General features: G+C 43.4%; 1 protein-coding gene across 1 annotated transcript in view; it reads left to right on the plus strand.

The window, feature by feature from the left end:
- Nucleotides 1–19,657, plus strand: part of NOXA1 (NADPH oxidase activator 1) — a 38,424-nt gene continuing 18,767 nt past the window's right edge. Inside the window, exons 1-5 of the mRNA XM_063431750.1 lie at nt 1–329; nt 10,624–10,706; nt 12,890–12,998; nt 13,097–13,234; nt 15,683–15,790. Coding sequence (XP_063287820.1) covers nt 156–329; nt 10,624–10,706; nt 12,890–12,998; nt 13,097–13,234; nt 15,683–15,790 — 612 coding nt within the window. The 5' untranslated portion in view covers nt 1–155. The remainder of the gene's footprint in view (nt 330–10,623; nt 10,707–12,889; nt 12,999–13,096; nt 13,235–15,682; nt 15,791–19,657) is intronic.

Below are 19,657 nucleotides of genomic sequence, written 5' to 3' on the forward strand. Positions count from 1 at the left end.
TTCCTGGTTTCGGCTATCAGGTGTGTGGGACTGTAGTTTTTGTTTTGATTTTTTTTCTCTCTCACCTAAGGCAGAAATCTCCTGGAACGAGTTTCGATAGTTGGGCCAGGGGGTTGGAGAACAGGTGCCTTGTCACTTTATTGTACCTGGACACTATGCCATACAAGGACCTAATAACATATTGGCACGAAGGGGTTCTAGAAGCAGATAAAAAGAATTATGATTCATCTCTCAAAAACTTTGGAAACATTGACGACCCGCCAGCCAAGATTTGGTTCAACATTGGATGCATCCATCTTCTGAAGGGCGAGCTGGAGCAATCCCTGGAGGTAAGGGTTTATTTACTAAACAGTGAACTTAAAACCAAACCAGGCCTGCTGTGTTTATGCGCTACATAACTCCATAAACAGACGGCACAGTTAAAAAATGTGAACTAAAACAATCAACGTGAAACTATAGCGGAGTTGGAGAATTTTACCAAACTTGGTATGTTTTTCCTACAATTCATTGTTTAGTGCAGGGATAGGCAACCTTCGGCTCTCCAGATGTTGTGGACTACATCCCCCATAATGCTATTACATACATAATGCTGGCAAAGCATCATGGGAGGTGTAGTCCAAAACATCTGCAGAGCCGAAGGTTGCCTATCCCTGGTTTAGTGAATACAATCTTTTGTTTCCCTGAGTTGAGAGATGACCTGCAATGATAACCTGTGGCTACAAGCCAGGGGACACTCCAGGACACCTGTTTATGGCGGGATGGCCATAATTATAACTATACACAGCAAGGGCAGAAATAAGTGTATTAAAAACTGAAGTGCAAAATTTAGGCAAAAAGGGCTGATTTAAAAAAATTCTCCATCTTTAATATATACCTGCCAAGTGTCCCTGTTTAGGAAGGACAGTCCCTATTTTGGGCCAAATCCTTCTCTGTCTTTGTATGCTGATGTCCCTCTATTCAAGGTGCTCCATATTGTTGAGGTGTCCCAGTGTATAACAGAGCTCCACAGCAGTAATACTCCCAGTAATGTGTCTGAGTGTATAACAGAGCTCCACAGCAATAATACTCCCAGTAAGGTGTCAGATTGTATAACAGAGCTCCACAGCAATAATACTCCCAGTAATGTGTCTGAGTGTATAACAGAGCCCCACAGCAATAATACTCCCAGTAATGTGTCTGAGTGTATAACAGAGCTCCACAGCAATAATACTCCCAGTAATGTGTCTGAGTGTATTACAGAGCCCCACAGCAATAATACTCCCAGTAATGTGTCTGAGTGTTTAACAGAGCTCCACGGCAATAATACTCCCAGTAATGTGTCTGAGTGTATAACAGAGCTCCACAGCAATAATACTCCCAGTAATGTGTCTGAGTGTATACAGAGCTCCACAGCAATAATACTCCCGGTAATATGTCTGAGTGTATAACAGAGCCCCACGGCAAAAATACTCCCAGTAATGTGTCTGAGTGTATAACAGAGCCCCACAGCAATAATACTCCCAGTAATATGTCTGAGTGTATAACAGAGCTCCACTGCAATAATACTCCCAGTAATGTGTCTGAGTGTATAACAGAGCTCTACGGCAATAATACTCCAAGTAATGTGTCTGAGTGTATAACAGAGCTCTACGGCAATAATACTCCCAGTAATGTGTCTGAGTGTATAACAGAGCTCCACGGCAATAATACTCCCAGTAATGTGTGAGTGTATAACAGAGCCCCACAGCAATAATACTCCCAGTAATGTGTCTGAGTGTATAACAGAGCTCCACAGTAATAATACTCCCAGTAATGTGTCTGAGTGTATAACAGAGCTCCGCAGTAATACTACTCCCAGTAATGTGTCTGAGTGTATAACAGAGCTCCACAGTAATAATACTCCCAGTAATGTGTCTGAGTATATAACAGAGCTCCACAGTAATAATACTCCCAGTAATGTGTCTGAGTGTATAACAGAGCTCCACAGTAATAATACTCCCAGTAATATGTCTGAGTGTATAACAGAGCTCCACAGCAATAATACTCCCAGTAATGTGTCTGAGTGTATAACAGAGCTCCACAGTAATAATACTCCCAGGAATGTGTCTGAGTGTATAACAGAGCTCCACAGCAATAATACTCCCAGTAATGTGTCTGAGTGTATAACAGAGCTCCACAGCAATAATACTCCCAGGAATGTGTCTGAGTGTATAACAGAGCTCCACAGCAATAATACTCCCAGTAATGTGTCTGAGTGTATAACAGAGCTCCACAGCAATAATACTCCCAGTAATGTGTCTTTAAATGGTTACTTTAACTCTTTGGAGGGGGGGGGGGACATTTTCTGTGTAATATATCCTATTGGGCACTACATAAAAGGTCCATCCTCTCCATGTGCAATAAAAGCTAAAAAAAAATATTTTCTCACCTTGAATCCAACACCGGGCGAAGCAGCCTCACTAATCTTCCACACGCCCTCCAACATCTCAAGTGCCGCGCACCGTGCAATCTCAGACTTCTCATTGAGAAGCCTTTGATTGGGCATATTGCTGGCTCAAGTGCATGCGCACGCTCCAGGCTGGAGAGAGGAGGTCAGGAAGTGGAGGGGGAGGTTTTTTTTGTTAAAAGAAATCTGCCTGCAATTGACGGAAGCGGGGAGGAGCACACACTAGGAGGGGAAAGATATCATCCCCTTGATGGCGCCCTGCCTGCAAGCGGAAGATTTTTAGGTCTGTTGCCAGAGTGCAAGGCGCAGCGACAACAGATGTAATTTATGCACAGAATTGACGTTAGGAGTTCTGGGCTGCCGATGTCACTTGTCCCGGGGGGTGCAACTAGCCCCCAGCACACAGGTGCAAATAACTCTGAAAGTGCAGTGTTTCAAGCAAAAACACTGCACATACATACCATGACCACTTCAAATCACTGGTTGGAGTAACCCTGTAAACTGCAATAAATGTGTTTAGAAATCAGTCTGTGTAAATAAGATACATTGTTCTTCTAAGTTATATTTTAGTTTTATAAATTGTTATTAGTCACTATGAAATTTTTCAGAACAGCCCTGCCCCTGGCCACACTCCCACTCAGAACAGCCACACCCATGGCCAAACCCTCACTCAAACTCAGAACAGCCCCATTCTGGTCATCCCCCACTCACACTCAGAACAGCCCCAACCCTGGTCATCCCCCCACTCACACTCAGAACAGCCCCACCCCTGGTCATCCTCACACTCAGAATAGCCCCACACCTGGTCATCCCCCCACTCACACTCAGAACAGCCCCATCCTAGTCATTCCCCACTCACACTCAGAACAGCCCCATCCTAGTCATTCCCCACTCACACTCAGAACAGCCCCATCCTAGTCATTCCCCACTCACACTCAGAACAGCCCCAACCCTGGTCATCCCCCAAATCACACTCGGAACCGCCCCACTCCTGGTCATCCCCCCACTCACACTCAGAACAGCCCCACCCCTGGTCATCCTCACACTCAGAATAGCCCCACACCTGGTCACCCCCCCAATCACACTCAGAACAGTCCCATTCTAGTCATTCCCCACTCACACTCAGAACAGCCCCATCCTGTTCATCCCCCACTCACACTCAGAACAGCCCCATCCTGGTCATCCCCCACTCACACTCAGAACAGCCCCACCCCTGGTCATCCCCCCACTAACCCTCAGAACAGCCCCATCCTGGTCATCCCCCCACTCACACTCAAAACAGCCCCATCCTGCTCGCCCCCCACTCACTGCTCTAAAATTAAAGTGTCCGTCTCTGTCATGTGATATGTTGGGCAGTGGGCTCCTACAGTTACAGCTTCACTACTTTAACCTAGATTTTACAATTGACTTTTCCATTCTCTGAACTCCACAGGCGTTTTCTCTAAAGTGAATATTTATTTATTCGTTAATATATTAAAGTTTCTACTGAACAATAGAAAAGTGAATGTACGTGCAAACACGCTATTTTAATTACGAGATCGAGTTCTACGTGCATCATTAACCAGCAGATTATTGGGTAACAGGAATTCCCAAACTCACAGGACCTGATTCATTCACTGTGAATAATCAACTCGTAACATCAGAAAATCTGTTCAAGTGAATATACTGTGTAATGCAAGATTTTTCAGGACAACTGGGCTTATTAGCAAAAATTAATTTTAAGGAGACTGCAAATTGAAGCACAAAATAATCGAGATGGAAAAATAACACATTTTTAGTGTAGTATAAACCACAATGTATATATGTGACAAGTGAGTGTAGAATACATGATTATACACATATGGTATGTTGTTGAATATAAACTGCTCAAGTTACTCCTTATAATTGTAGATTATGCTAACGTAGTGTACCTATAATCTTAATTTTAATAATGACAGGAGGCGAGTATTTTGCATAACTTTCTTTACTTTATGCCTCCAGCAGCACAAGTCAATCAGTAAACTTTAAACCAATCAGTAACAGGCATCACATCGATATATAAAGCCCTGACAGTCACATGATTTCCTCTTTCTTTGATGCGAAAAACAGTCCATTATAACGTCAGGGAATTCAAATAACAGTCTTGAGTAACGTGTAGAACATAATTTGGAACATGACTTGAAAAAACCTTCCAGCTTTATCTTGATCTTGATCTTTATGATGGTTACTCTGAAAAGAACAGAAATACGTGAAAGGTGGTGGAACCCAACTGATGTCCACATTAAAAAACAGTACTATATGCATCTATATTTATATTACGTTAAATTTTTTTAACATTAAACAACCATGGTTTACTATAATAATCGCCATGGCTGTAACATCCGTCAACTATATAAGCATCCCATAAATATACTGAAATATCCAAAATCTTATAATTAGACTGAAAATGATAACCAGAAAAATTCGAATTTCCCAGAGTATAGGGAGGGAAACAGGGAGGGAAAATACTCGCCTCCTGTCATTATTAAAATTAAGATTATAGGTACACTACGTTAGCATAATCTACAATTTTATCACATGACAGGAGGCTTCGTATTTTGCATTTTTAAAGCTGTGGTATGATCGAAAGGATGCGTGTGCGGTTGACGAAATAAATATACGGAAGTTGTCTCGCCGTGTCCAATTCGCCGCCTGTAAAAAATATAGAGGCCCCTCATGAAGGCCGGAGAAGCAGCCGTGCCTCGTACCGAATGAGTACCTAAAGCAAGTCTCCTCCCCCGTTAATGATGACAACCAGTGAACCCATCTAGACGGAGTGTTCATGGTAACTGGCTTGTATGGTTGTTATAAACCCCACCGATGTCTTAATGTGTCAATCTAAGTGTTGTCGGGATCTCCATATAACCAAACACCGCTATAACTGCACAAAGACTGTGAAAAAAACGCCGGGAACAGGGTAAAACACGGACGCGAAAAAGATTTAGTTCTACGAGAACCGTAAAGGTCCTTCGGTCTGATCGTGGCATGAATATCCCTGTAGTGACACCGAGCTCACTGTTGAGGATTATCTTGTTCGTTCCTAGATGACATGGGTATTCCATCCTGAGCTTGTTTCGTACTTCTTTTCCCCGAAGCCGGAGGTTTGCAAGGTGTGCCCGGTGCTTCGGCAAAACCCCTTTTCGGATGATCCTGGGTGTCTGGTGGTACGCGAGTCAACCGAGGTTTTCCAGTGTGCCAAAAGAAACTTTTCTTGCCAGGCGGGTTCTGACTTTTCCTCTTCCGATGGAGACTCTCCGTTCTCTTATGATCTCCAGAGAAGGGGAAGAATGGAGTCCTCGTACCCTGATGAAGGGGTCTGAGATGTTCAATGTGCAGAACGTTCTTAGAGACGGTTCCGCTAAGTCGGGGTGTTCTCTTTCCCCTTTGGGGAAGTCGCGTTGGGCCCTTCCCATGGTGTTTAGGTGGTAAGGTGTCCGACTTGTTAGCCAGCCTCTTGGAGAGGGCTTCTTCCCCCGGTGCTGCCCTGGCGGCTTAATCTTCACCTGGAAATTTGGTCGGTGAATTGAGGGAAATCTGACCTGTTGGTTCACACCCTTTCGGTCTGTGGAGTCAGGATTGTACAACAGTACGCTTATTGCCCCTCAGTGTGTCTCTGTGTATAACCGGGGTCACCCAGCATTTCGATTAATCGGTACCACTTTCGCAGGATCTGGGTAGTGGTCTGAGAATGAGGACACCCTCCGTAGGACCGGGACGTACCCTGGTATGGGAGACGTGAAAGTCTCCCTATGTATAATCTAATGGTTCATCCTTATATGTCCTAGAGTTGTGGAGTTTGGCGGTATAGTGAGTTCTCCTTCTCGGTTAAGGGAGGGGCGTACGGGTCCTTCAATTGGGGCGTAGAGGTGTCGGAACACATGCATGTAGTGTGCCCTGGTCTGTGCATGCAATGCCAGAGCATATTCTGAAGGTAGAAGCCCTGGACAAGGGCGCGGTGGTCACCCCTTCGTACCTACGCCACTAGCACCGGGTAAGACTATCCTGGGGTCATGTTGGGACCCTCTTCCGGTCTGTGGGGTACCGAGACAGGTGTCAGGTACGGTAATACACTTATTGCCACTAGTGGGTCTCCACATACCGCTGGGGTTCTCCGGGAACTGTTTCTATCAGTACCACTTAGAGATTTCCTGGAGTGGTCTGAGGAGGGGGTTGCCCTCAATAAGACCGGGCTGAACGGTCAGGAATGTCTGGACGTAAGCCCGTATGGGGAGGTACGGTAGTCTCCAAATTATCCAAGGGGTCACCCTTATTGGGTATAGTACTGTGGAGCTTTGGCAGCACCGTGAGCTCTCCTTTCTTGGTGCTGTCGACATACATGTATCCATTGTGTTCCGATCTGGCATACAGTGACAGATCGTACTCCGTGGTTATCAGCCCGTCCTAGGGCGTGGGGATTAGACCCCAATATCTATATGTCCTTAGCCCTTCCGGGTCTTGGTTGGGTTCTCTGACTTCCTGAGGTATGTCTTGCCAGACCTCCTCCTCCGAGGGAGAGTCCTCTGCCCTCCGTTCGTCTATGATTTCTAAGGACGATGGAGATAATGGTTCCTCATCCTCTCATGAGGGTCTTGTGGAGTGTCTGACACAATGGTAGTATGATTTTTTCCCGTCTGTGGGGAGACAGAGTATACGTCAGTGCGTATGTGTCTACACAGTGGCTTCCACGTACAACTGGGGGGTACCCAGGTACCAAATAATCAGTACCACTAGGAGTTTGACTAGTGGTCTGAAGAGGGGTCACCCTCTTATCGACCGGGGTGAACGGTCTTTAATGTTGGGACGGAGCCCGGTAATGGTCGGGACGAAGCCCGGTAATGGTCGGGACGGAGCCCGGTAATGGTCGGGACGTAAGCCCGGTAATGGTCGGGACGTAAGCCCGGTAATGGTCGGGACGTAAGCCCGGTAATGGTCGGGACGGAGCCCGGTAATGGTCGGGACGGAAGCCCAGTAATGTGAGGTATCGAAGACCTCAGTACGCTTTTGCAAGGAGTCACCCTTGTGTATGGAATTTTGTGGAAATTTTGCCATTGTGGATTGTGCGTACTTCGTTATAAGCCCTTGATTGGGCGTGGTGGTCAACCTTGTACAACAAATTGTTGTTGTTGATTGTTTGTATGTAGTGATTTCTGGGTAGTTCTTCAGTGCTTTGTAACAATCATCATTGCCTTCTGAGTGTTCATCTAATTGGGCAGTGCAGCCTGAGCCTGATGGGAGTTGTTCCTGGTTTGGTGTAATACAATCCCAACGGTGAGTTACCTGCAGTGGTCCTTTAGCACAGAGCTGTAGGAGTTAACTGCAGTGAGGAGTGTGCTTAGCCTGATGGGAGTTGTTCCTGGTTTGGTGCAATACCATCCTCACGGTAAGTTATCTGTAGTGGCCCTTTAGCACAGAGTTGCAGGGGTTAACTGCAGTGAGAAGAGTGCTTAGCCTGATGGGAGTTGTTCCTGGTTTGGTGTAATACCATCCTACTGGTAAGTTATCTGTAGTGGCCCTTTAGCACAGAGTTGCAGGGGTTAACTGCAGTGAGAAGAGTGCTTAGCCTGATGGGAGTTGTTCCTGGTGTGGTGTAATACCATCCTACTGGTAAGTTATCTGCAGTGGCCCTTTAACACTGAGTTGCAGGGATTAACTGCAGTGAGGAGTGTGTTTAGTTACACGTTATATTATGTGAGCATGACGAATTAATTCAAATAATAGGATAAACAACAAAACTTCTCAGTGTACATGACAGAATATTTTGTCAGCTTCAGTGTAAAGCAATCATAATTTTTTGCTCTTTCCATCAAGTGGTGTACCTGTGATGGCACACATACTGTAATACTTTAATGGCACATAAAAACGTTAATAGAAGCAGAAAATCTGTGCCAGTTCGTGGGAATCACGAACTGGCGAAACTAAGATGGCCGCCGAGGATCTCGCGGTATCGCGAGATCCAAGATGGCCGCCGTTCGCGCGCAAATTTGCCGCGCAGTCCGCGACCGCGGCCCGCAATTGCGGTCCGACGGACTCGGTCTGCACCCCCTCGCGCCCCCCTACCCACCCCTCGGTACCCTGGGACCCTTAGAGGAGCCTGGTGGTCCCGCGCGATCGCGGTAAAATGCCGCGAATCGCGAGGGACAAACAGGCAAGCAAGCAGACAGTAACAGATCCCAGCAGGGGAAACACAGTGGGAAAAACCCACCTAACAGTCCAGGGAGAAGGATGGATTTAGCAGGGGAAATAGAGGAGGCAGATGAAAAAGGGAGGCCCCAGACAGGGGGAAGAAAAGAAAAGGTACAATACCAAAACCAGTTAAAGGGACCACAAGATAAATTTGCATTATATATAGAAAACAGTTGAGAGCTTCATACTCTGACCTGTGCCTTGGCTGGAAGCAGCAAAGAAAGAGGAAGTCATGTGTCTGTCAGGGCTTTATATATGGATGTGATGCCTGTTACTGATTGGTTTAAAGTTTTCTGATTGACTTGTGCTGCTGGAGGCATAAAGTAAAGAAAGTTATGCAAAATACTCGCCTCCTGTCATGTGATAAAATTCTGGCAGGACCTGCGAGTCCCTTATTGTCCTGCTATCTTTTCCTGCGAGACCCGACATATTTGCCAGATTTGGGGACCTGCGTTGTCCTTCTTTGAAAATTGCGTAGAGAATAGAAATGATACAAGGTTTTATCAGCTCACTACGGTGAGTCTCCATGAAAGATGACACACGGGGAGAAAGTCTATAGGTAAAAAAATAAAAAGCCATAAAGTGAACTATTTATTGGAAGCGTCAGTTAAAAATGTGTCAACTTCACCTGATAGGAAACCAAAGGAATAATAAAGAGCAGATAAAAAAAAAAAAAATTAGTAAAAAATCGCACTTGAAAAAGATAAGTAAATCCTTAATTTTGTTCATTTTAATAGCAAATGGGGCGGGGGGCGCTTGTCTTTTATTACGTACAGGGACAGAGAAGTGTTAGGAATGCACATTTTTATTCCTAATGCTTTGTGTTCCTTTATGGTTAGTAAATAGGAGGAATTTGGAGAAGCGCCTTAGGCAGGGATCATACCGCTCAATGCAATCAAGAGGAGCTGTTTTAGCCCCACCGTTTGTACTTCTGCACCTCTTCTTCTAATTAAAGGATTGTATTACATACTGCACTATATTGGTTTACCTTGTTCTCCTGTCTTCTTGTTACATACACCATTGGAGATTTTATCAAGGCGCTACACCCAACTCCTCTTCTTCACTACCTCTTATTTCTGCTGGATAGAGAGACTCCCGAGGGGGTTGTTTGAGCCGCCTTCTTCACATTTCCAGTATCTCCTCATGCGCTGAACCTTACTTTCTGTTGGTTCCTTTAAGATTAACTGTAACCCAGGAGGAATGCCATTTATTCATAATATGATAATTATACATCTTTAGCCAAGTGCCAAATAATTTGACAGACTAATACAGAGAATAATTTAATCCAGCGGTTTAAGGTACTCCCAGTGAGTTTTGAAAAGTCTCTCGTGGGACCTTCGATGGGATAAATGGTGATATTGGGGAGATGTACAAAGGTGTCGTCATAAGGAAAAGTGAGGAAAAGTTCTAAAAGTTGAGCAATCACCATGAAAACCTATGGAACGTTCCTACTGATTGCACATGTTTCCATAGTGACTGCGATGTGCTCTGCTTCATTGTTCGATTTGAATTAATCAGAACCTAGATGGGTGAAGGGACACGAAGTACGGCAGAGCCGGCAGAGACATGCCAAATCCTGGCTCTTTCTTTTCCTATTCAGCTGTGCTGGAGGCTGAAATCAGTGCTATCCTTCAAGTTTTTAATGTAGGTCTTAACTACCGTCTATGTTCAGTAGGCAAGAGAGACGTTCAGTAGCCTTGAAAGCGCTCTGGAAATGGTAGGCCAAGACTGAAGACTCCTCATGCATTGCCTCCAGAATGTTCTAGATAACTGACAGAGTGTGGTGTTGAGTGAAGTTAACTGTATGAATAGTTATATGCGTAAGATTTATTACTTCACTTTAAAATTGAATTGAGGTAAGGCTTTGGGGACCAGTACTGGACCAAGGCTAGATTTACGTATGAGAAGTGCAATGCTTAGCACTGGAAAACCTTGCAGAAAAATCTCTTCTGAAATAACGTCTAACCTGGTTCATCTTCTCGTTCTTTTACTTCCAGGCATATAATAAATCAGTTATGAAGGACCCCTGTCTGGCTGTTGGGTATTTCCAGAGGAGTTACGTAAACTTCAAGTTACAAAGGTAAGAGTTTCTGATTTACAGATTGTACAGTTCTCTGCCTCGAGCTGGGTACACTAACCGAGTGTCACCCTCATCAGCCATTCAACCCATCTGATTTAGCCAGGTTCACCCCAATTTACATTGTTACTGTTTGCTGAGTTTAAAACCATCACTCCGAATAGCCCTATAGCTTTGGTTGTAGTTTGCATTATTTTATGTGTAGTCCGGTGAGTGACGAGATTCAACTATTTAATAACGTATGACCGGCCAGCGATAGTAATCAAGGTGCCACTCAGATTCAGAGCTTTTATTGTCTTCTGAACAAGAAATGTCAACAAATTCTAGGGCTGCGTCGAATAAATACTGCTCCCTGTGTGCTTAATGAGAACACAGTCAATATTGCGTAATTCGGTGTAATGAAACATATAAAGTGTCGATCACACAGGGACCGTCAGAACAGCGCGGGTACAAAGATCATGTAATCAATATGTTGAGACATTATATCCATAATATATACATAACTCCTGATGTGCTATATATTGCAGGAAATTAACATTGGAATGGCAAAATGTAAGCTAAAACACCCATGATGACACTATAGCTAAATTGGATAATAATGGAACACCCTTCCCCTCTCTGTTAGACTTTCACCCAATCTCCACTCCTTCAAAAAAATCTTTGAAAACTTACTTTTTAAGGAAAGCTTATCAATTAAACGGCGAACAGCTTTCCCTTCACACACCCTGATTCCTCTCCTGAAACTGTCATCAAAACAAAACACTAAGCCCTCAATGAATACTATCCTAGCAACCTACTTTTCTACCCTACCCTTACCCCCTGTGTCACTTTACCCCACTCCCTCTAACATGTAAGCTCACTGACCAGGGCCCTCAATCCCTCTGTTACTGTGTCACTTTACCCCACTCCCTCTAACATGTAAGCTCACTGAGCAGGGCCTCAATCCCTCTGTTACTGTGTCACTATACCCCACTCCCTCTAACATGTAAACTCATTGAGCAGGGTCTCAATCCCCCTGTTACAGCAGGGCCTCAATCCCTCTGTTACTGTGTCACTATACCCCACTCCCTCTAACATGTAAGCTCACTGAGCAGGCCCTCAATCCCCCTGTTACTGTGTCACTATACCCCACTCCCTCTAACATGTAAACTCACTGAGCAGGGCCCTCAATCCCTCTGTTACTGTGTCACTATACCCCACTCCCTCTAACATGTAAACTCACTGACCAGGGCCCTCGATCCCTCTGTTACTGTGTGTCCAACTCGTCAGGTTAAAAATACGTGTCTGTTAGTCGACCCATTGTACAACGCTACGGAACTTGTTGGCGCTTTATAAATAATAATAATAATAATAATTGTACAGATCACCTAGTTTTGCCCAATTTTGGGGATTTCATTTTAAAGTGAGAATTCAAAGAGAATTTTTGATTTAAAGGGACATTATAGTCACCACCAGAACACCTACAACATTTCTTCTGGTGAGTAGAATCATTCCCTTCAGGCTTTTTTCTGTAAAAACAGTATTTTCAGAGAAAATGCATTGTTTACATTACAGTCTAGGGATACCTCAACTGGCCACTCCTCAGATGGCTGCTAGAGGGGCTTCCTGGGGCAGTGCTGCACATTGTGACTGCCATTCAGTGTATCCACCCTCTGCATGCAGACACTGAACTTTCCTCATAGAGATGCATTGATTCAATTCATCCCTATGAGGAGCTGCTGATTGGCCAGGGCTGTGTTTGGCTTGTGCTGGCTCTGCCCCTGATCTGCCTCCTTGACAGTCTCAGCCAATCCTATAGGAAAGCATTGTGATTGGCTCACAGAATCACTTCTGATGATGTCAGCCAAGCAGGCAGACAAGGGCAGAGCTTGCAGCTTCAGACTTGAATACAAGTAAGATTTTACTATATTTAGTTAGGCAATGGGGGCTAGATCTTGGTTTTAACACTGTAGGGTCAGGAATACATGTTTGTGTCCCTCACCCTATAGTGCTCCTTTAAGGTAGAAATAGCCAAACTGGAAACATTCAGACATGCTCCAGTTCAGCTGCTCTGGCCTTAAATACCAAATTCACTTTGAATTTTCACTTTAATGACTAACCCTGTATATTTCTGAGTTTAATGAATAATCCTGATGTTGTTCCCCTTGGGGTTTTTATTATTTCATTAATATTTTTTTTTTTTTCAGGTATGAGAAAGCATTATGTGATTGCCATCATTCGCTGGCTCAGCTGAGAAACAACAAAGTGATTGATTATAAACAGCTGGGACTCCACTACCTGCTGTATTCCTGGGAGGTAGGCTAAAGGCGACTTCCTCTAGCCTTCAGAGGCATTGTGTGTGACACCATGGAGGGTTATTTTAATGACGCTGTCTCCTTGCGCATGTCTTGCAGATTCTGTATAATACTGCGGTAATCCTGTGTTACCTGGGAAAGTGGGAGAATGCCCACGATAAACTGAAGGAAGCCACCGGGTGTCTGCCCGGAGAGGCCAGAAATTGTAAAATTGAAGACATGCTGGATGCAGTTCAGGTAAATGCTTTGCGTCATTTCCCCATTTTACATTTTAACGTCACAGTCATTGACCCCTTCAATACCAGAATTGAGTAGAAATGTTTTTGTTTGCAGTATAAAATATTGTCCAAAAAGCTTCAATTACCCTCATTTATATTCTAGATATTATTACCAGCCTGTAGAGCAGGGGTGCCCCCAAAAAGGTAGACCCCCATATGTGGTAGAACAACAACTCGTTGAAATGCCTTTAGAATGGGAAAACATCTTGGGACTTTAGAGATATATAAATGTATCTGTATTTACAGTGTGTGCGCATTATGCTGAAATGCCGTATTTCTTTTTATATTCTGTTTGCAATTTTTAGTAAGCTGTACTGCTATGCCTTCAAGGTCCTTTTAAAAATTGCGCTAAAAGTGTACTTTAGCGTATTTTATTATTTTTCAATTGTACTAAAAACAAATGGCGTATTTTATTATTAACAGTCATTATCAAAGTAAAATCATCATGTTTTCATTAAAAGTAAATGGTGATATCTTGGGAAAAAATGTAATGAAAACTCTTAACAGTAACTGGGTCCATCCAATGGTACACGACCCTCCCGTCTAGCATTAAACTGGATCATTCTCAGCAGTGACAAGCATAAATGGTGTTATGTAGCTTCCAACATTAGTGGCAAAGTGTTGTGTTGAGTAGTAGACCGACATGCTTTATATATTATTCCATCTTTTTATGGCACCTGATGTAAATCCTTAATAGAATGCACCTGATTGACTATTTTAAAATAAAAATCAACATTGTGCCTCACAAAACCTTACATAACCTAAAGTGCTAGCCTGGTTATTTTACTATTTATAATAAAAATTAATAACTTTCCTGTTATTTAAGGTTGTGCCTTGCTCAAAACAATTTTATTGCCGTTTTATCTTCAGACTGGATATCTTCTTGTATGGCATACAATGAAGCTTAGATCAGATCTTCAAAGCACAGGCTCAAATACATTGCAGTGGCAGGAATAGTACAAATAAGCTATGATTTCATTAAAAAGGTGGTTTTCCAGCATAGCAGGACGATCTATGCTATATACTTCATGCTAGATTTGTACGGGTGCACCATAATAGCAATGCAAAAAAAAGTACGCTATAATACACGTGAATGAAATGGTAAATAATTAAATACGCTAAAATACACTTTTACCAAAATAGCTATAAGCAAGGTGTTTGACCATTTTTACATATCTATTTTTGTCACGTCAAAATGTAATTGTAGCTTTTATACTAGCATTTCAGACCCTGAGTGAAATATGGCAAGATAAAGGACAGTGTATACTAACTAAAGCTGTCCGTTTTCCAAATATTTTTTTATCAATGATGAATGAATAAGTAAAAATGAAATATTGTTTATATTTAAGTTTGTCTGGAAAGCAATCTATATTGCTGTGTATATGCTAGCTATGTATCCCATGCGCTGATATTTTATAAATCATAACGTGCTGGGTTCTGAAGGGGTTAACCAGCTAGGAAGATTTTTACAGTGTTTAGTCTTAGTATCGTCATTGCTACAGCTCCCCTTCCCGAGCCGGAAATCTGTCAGGAAAATTATAAAAACCTGTCGACAACCTATTATACGTCCCTGAGTCAAAAAAACAAAACAAAGGATTGGATATTTGGGAAAGAGGAATGAACCCAAAGTTGGAGCACTCTGCTGTGTCTTTAATGTAGAAATCCTAAAAGTATTGTCATATTCTCTTTGTCTTTTTACCTGTCTTTCTATCTCCTGTTTATCTGTCTGTTTTTTTTTTTTACCTGTCTCTCTCTGTTTACCTGTCTGTCTGTCTCACTTTCTGTCTGTTTACCTGTCTCTCTATCACTGTCTTTCTGTCTGTTAACATGTCTCTCTCTCTGTTTACCTGACTGTCTCTCTTTTTGTCTGTTTACCTGTCTGTCTTTTTCTCTCTCTCTCTGTTTACCTGTCTGTCACTCAATTTTTTTTGTATTTATCGCTGTCTGTCAGTTTACCTGTCTGTCTCTCTTTCTTCCTGTTTACCGGTCTGTCTCACGTTCTGTCTGTTTACCTGTCGATCTCTCTCTCTCTGTTTTCCTGACTGTCTGTCTGTCTATCTATGTCTCTTTGCTCATGCAGCATTCTGTTGTGATTGTTTTCGGATGTGTTTGGGATGGTGGGAATGTCCTGCTGAATTTGCGAGGTTTGGGGATATGGAGCCTTCCTAGAATATATTAAAGTTTGGGCACGTCCAGCCTGTCCCTTTAAAAAGCTGGCTAGCAGGATTTGGTGTTTGTACTAATAGTGTTAATGAAGTATTCTGTCTGTTAAACTAAATGTTTAGTCATTGATGTAATACATTATAATACACGGCAATGCCTGCAATACATTGTCATTAAACCCAATAAAGCGATAAAGTTGTCATTGTCAGACATTAATTCCGTGTCCGTGTCCTCTCTCTCCCAGAACCATGTCTTCCTGCTGCCAGCGCACGTTCCTCAGGAGGAACTTTTCAAACCTAAAAAGGAGGAAGTTGAACAAATAAAATACAAAGACTTCCTGGGTAAACCGAAGGTAACAAAACAAACACTAACTTGTCTCTGAATGAGTCACGCTGACTTATCAACCCTTCTACTGCGATTACCTGACCGGCAACGCCACATCCCAGATTTACCCTGAATTTATATATCAACCCTTCTACTGCCATTACCTGACCGGCAACGCCACATCCCAGATTTACTCTGAATTTATATATCAACCTTTCTACTGCCATTACCTGACCGGCACCGCCACATCCCAGATTTACTCTGAATTTATATATCAACCCTTCTACTGCCATTACCTGACCGGCAACGCCACATCCCAGATTTACTCTGAATTTATATATCAACCATTCTACTGCCATTACCTGACCGGCACCGCCACATCCCAGATTTACTCTGAATTTATATATCAACCCTTCTACTGCCATTACCTGACCGGCACCGCCACATCCCAGATTTACTCAGAATTTATATATCAACCCTTCTACTGCCATTACCTGACCGGCACCGCCACATCCCAGATTTACTCTGAATTTATATATCAACCCTTCTACTGCCATTACCTGACCGGCACCGCCACATCCCAGATTTACTCAGAATTTATATATCAACCCTTCTACTGCCATTACCTGACCGGCAACGCCACATCCCAGATTTACTCAGAATTTATATATCAACCCTTCTACTGCCATTACCTGACCGGCAACGCCACATCCCAGATTTACTCAGAATTTATATATCAACCCTTCTACTGCCATTACCTGACCGGCAACGCCACATCCCAGATTTACTCAGAATTTATATATCAACCCTTCTACTGCCATTACCTGACCGACACCGCCACATCCCAGATTTACTCTGAATTTATATATCAACCCTTCTACTGCCATTACCTGACCGGCAACGCCACATCCCAGATTTACCCTGAATTTATATATCAACCCTTCTACTGCCATTACCTGACCGACACCGCCACATCCCAGATTTACTCAGAATTTATATATCAACCCTTCTACTGCCATTACCTGACCGGCAACGCCACATCCCAGATTTACTCAGAATTTATATATCAACCCTTCTACTGCCATTACCTGACCGGCAACGCCACATCCCAGATTTACCCTGAATTTATATATCAACCCTTCTACTGCCATTACCTGACCGACACCGCCACATCCCAGATTTACTCAGAATTTATATATCAACCCTTCTACTGCCATTACCTGACCGACACCGCCACATCCCAGATTTACTCAGAATTTATATATCAACCCTTCTACTGCCATTACCTGACCGGCACCGCCACATCCCAGATTTACCCTGAATTTATATATCAACCCTTCTACTGCCATTACCTGACCGGCACCGCCACATCCCAGATTTACTCTGAATTTATATATCAACCCTTCTACTGCCATTACCTGACCGGCACCGCCACATCCCAGATTTACCCTGAATTTATAGATCAACCCTTCTACTGCCAATACCTGACCGGCACCGCCACATCTCAGATTTACTCTGAATTTATATATCAACCCTTCTACTGCCATTACCTGACCGGCACCGCCACATCCCAGATTTACTCAGAATTTATATATCAACCCTTCTACTGCCATTACCTGACCGGCAATGCCACATCCCAGATTTAGTCAGAATTTATATATCAACCTTTCTACTGCCATTACCTGAACGACAATGCCACATCCCAGATTTACTCAGAATTTATATATCAATCCTTCTACTGCCATTACCTGACCGGCACCGCCACATCCCAGATTTACTCTGAATTTATATATCAACCCTTCTACTGCCATTACCTGACCGGCAACGCCACATCCCAGATTTACTCAGAATTTATATATCAACCCTTCTACTGCCATTACCTGACCGACACCGCCACATCCCAGATTTACTCTGAATTTATATATCAACCCTTCTACTGCCATTACCTGACCGGCAACGCCACATCCCAGATTTACTCAGAATTTATATATCAACCCTTCTACTGCCATTACCTGACCGGCACCGCCACATCCCAGATTTACTCTGAATTTATATATCAACCCTTCTACTGCCATTACCTGACCGGCACCGCCACATCCCAGATTTACTCTGAATTTATATATCAACCCTTCTACTGCCATTACCTGACCGACAACGCCACATCCCAGATTTATATATCAACCCTTCTACTGCCATTACCTGACCGGCACCGCCACATCCCAGATTTACTCAGAATTTATATATCAACCCTTCTACTGCCATTACCTGACCGGCAACGCCACATCCCAGATTTACTCAGAATTTATATATCAACCCTTCTACTGCCATTACCTGACCGGCAATGCCACATCCCAGATTTACTCTGAATTTATATATCAATCCTTCTACTGCCATTACCTGACCGGCACCGCCACATCCCAGATTTACTCTGAATTTATATATCAACCCTTCTACTGCCATTACCTGACCGGCAACGCCACATCCCAGATTTACTCTGAATTTATATATCAACCCTTCTACTGCCATTACCTGACCGGCACCGCCACATCTCAGATTTACTCTGAATTTATATATCAACCCTTCTACTGCCATTACCTGACCGGCACCGCCACATCCCAGATTTACTCAGAATTTATATATCAACCCTTCTACTGCCATTACCTGACCGGCAATGCCACATCCCAGATTTAGTCAGAATTTATATATCAACCTTTCTACTGCCATTACCTGAACGACAATGCCACATCCCAGATTTACTCAGAATTTATATATCAATCCTTCTACTGCCATTACCTGACCGGCACCGCCACATCCCAGATTTACTCTGAATTTATATATCAACCCTTCTACTGCCATTACCTGACCGGCAACGCCACATCCCAGATTTACTCAGAATTTATATATCAACCCTTCTACTGCCATTACCTGACCGACACCGCCACATCCCAGATTTACTCTGAATTTATATATCAACCCTTCTACTGCCATTACCTGACCGGCAACGCCACATCCCAGATTTACTCAGAATTTATATATCAACCCTTCTACTGCCATTACCTGACCGGCACCGCCACATCCCAGATTTACTCTGAATTTATATATCAACCCTTCTACTGCCATTACCTGACCGGCACCGCCACATCCCAGATTTACTCTGAATTTATATATCAACCCTTCTACTGCCATTACCTGACCGACAACGCCACATCCCAGATTTATATATCAACCCTTCTACTGCCATTACCTGACCGGCACCGCCACATCCCAGATTTACTCAGAATTTATATATCAACCCTTCTACTGCCATTACCTGACCGGCAACGCCACATCCCAGATTTACTCAGAATTTATATATCAACCCTTCTACTGCCATTACCTGACCGGCAATGCCACATCCCAGATTTACTCTGAATTTATATATCAATCCTTCTACTGCCATTACCTGACCGGCACCGCCACATCCCAGATTTACTCTGAATTTATATATCAACCCTTCTACTGCCATTACCTGACCGGCAACGCCACATCCCAGATTTACTCAGAATTTATATATCAACCCTTCTACTGCCATTACCTGACCGGCACCGCCACATCCCAGATTTACTCTGAATTTATATATCAACCCTTCTACTGCCATTACCTGACCGGCAACGCCACATCCCAGATTTACTCAGAATTTATATATCAACCCTTCTACTGCCATTACCTGACCGGCAACGCCAGATCCCAGATTTACTCTGAATTTATATATCAACCCTTCCACTGCCATTACCTGACCGGCACCGCCATATCCCAGATTTACTCTGAATTTATATATCAACCCTTCTCCTGCCATTACCTGACCGGCAACACCACATCCCAGATTTACTCTGAATTTATATATCAACCCTTCTAC

Source organism: Pelobates fuscus, chromosome 9, assembly GCF_036172605.1.
Source record: "Pelobates fuscus isolate aPelFus1 chromosome 9, aPelFus1.pri, whole genome shotgun sequence".
Classification (NCBI taxonomy): Eukaryota; Metazoa; Chordata; class Amphibia; order Anura; family Pelobatidae; genus Pelobates; species Pelobates fuscus.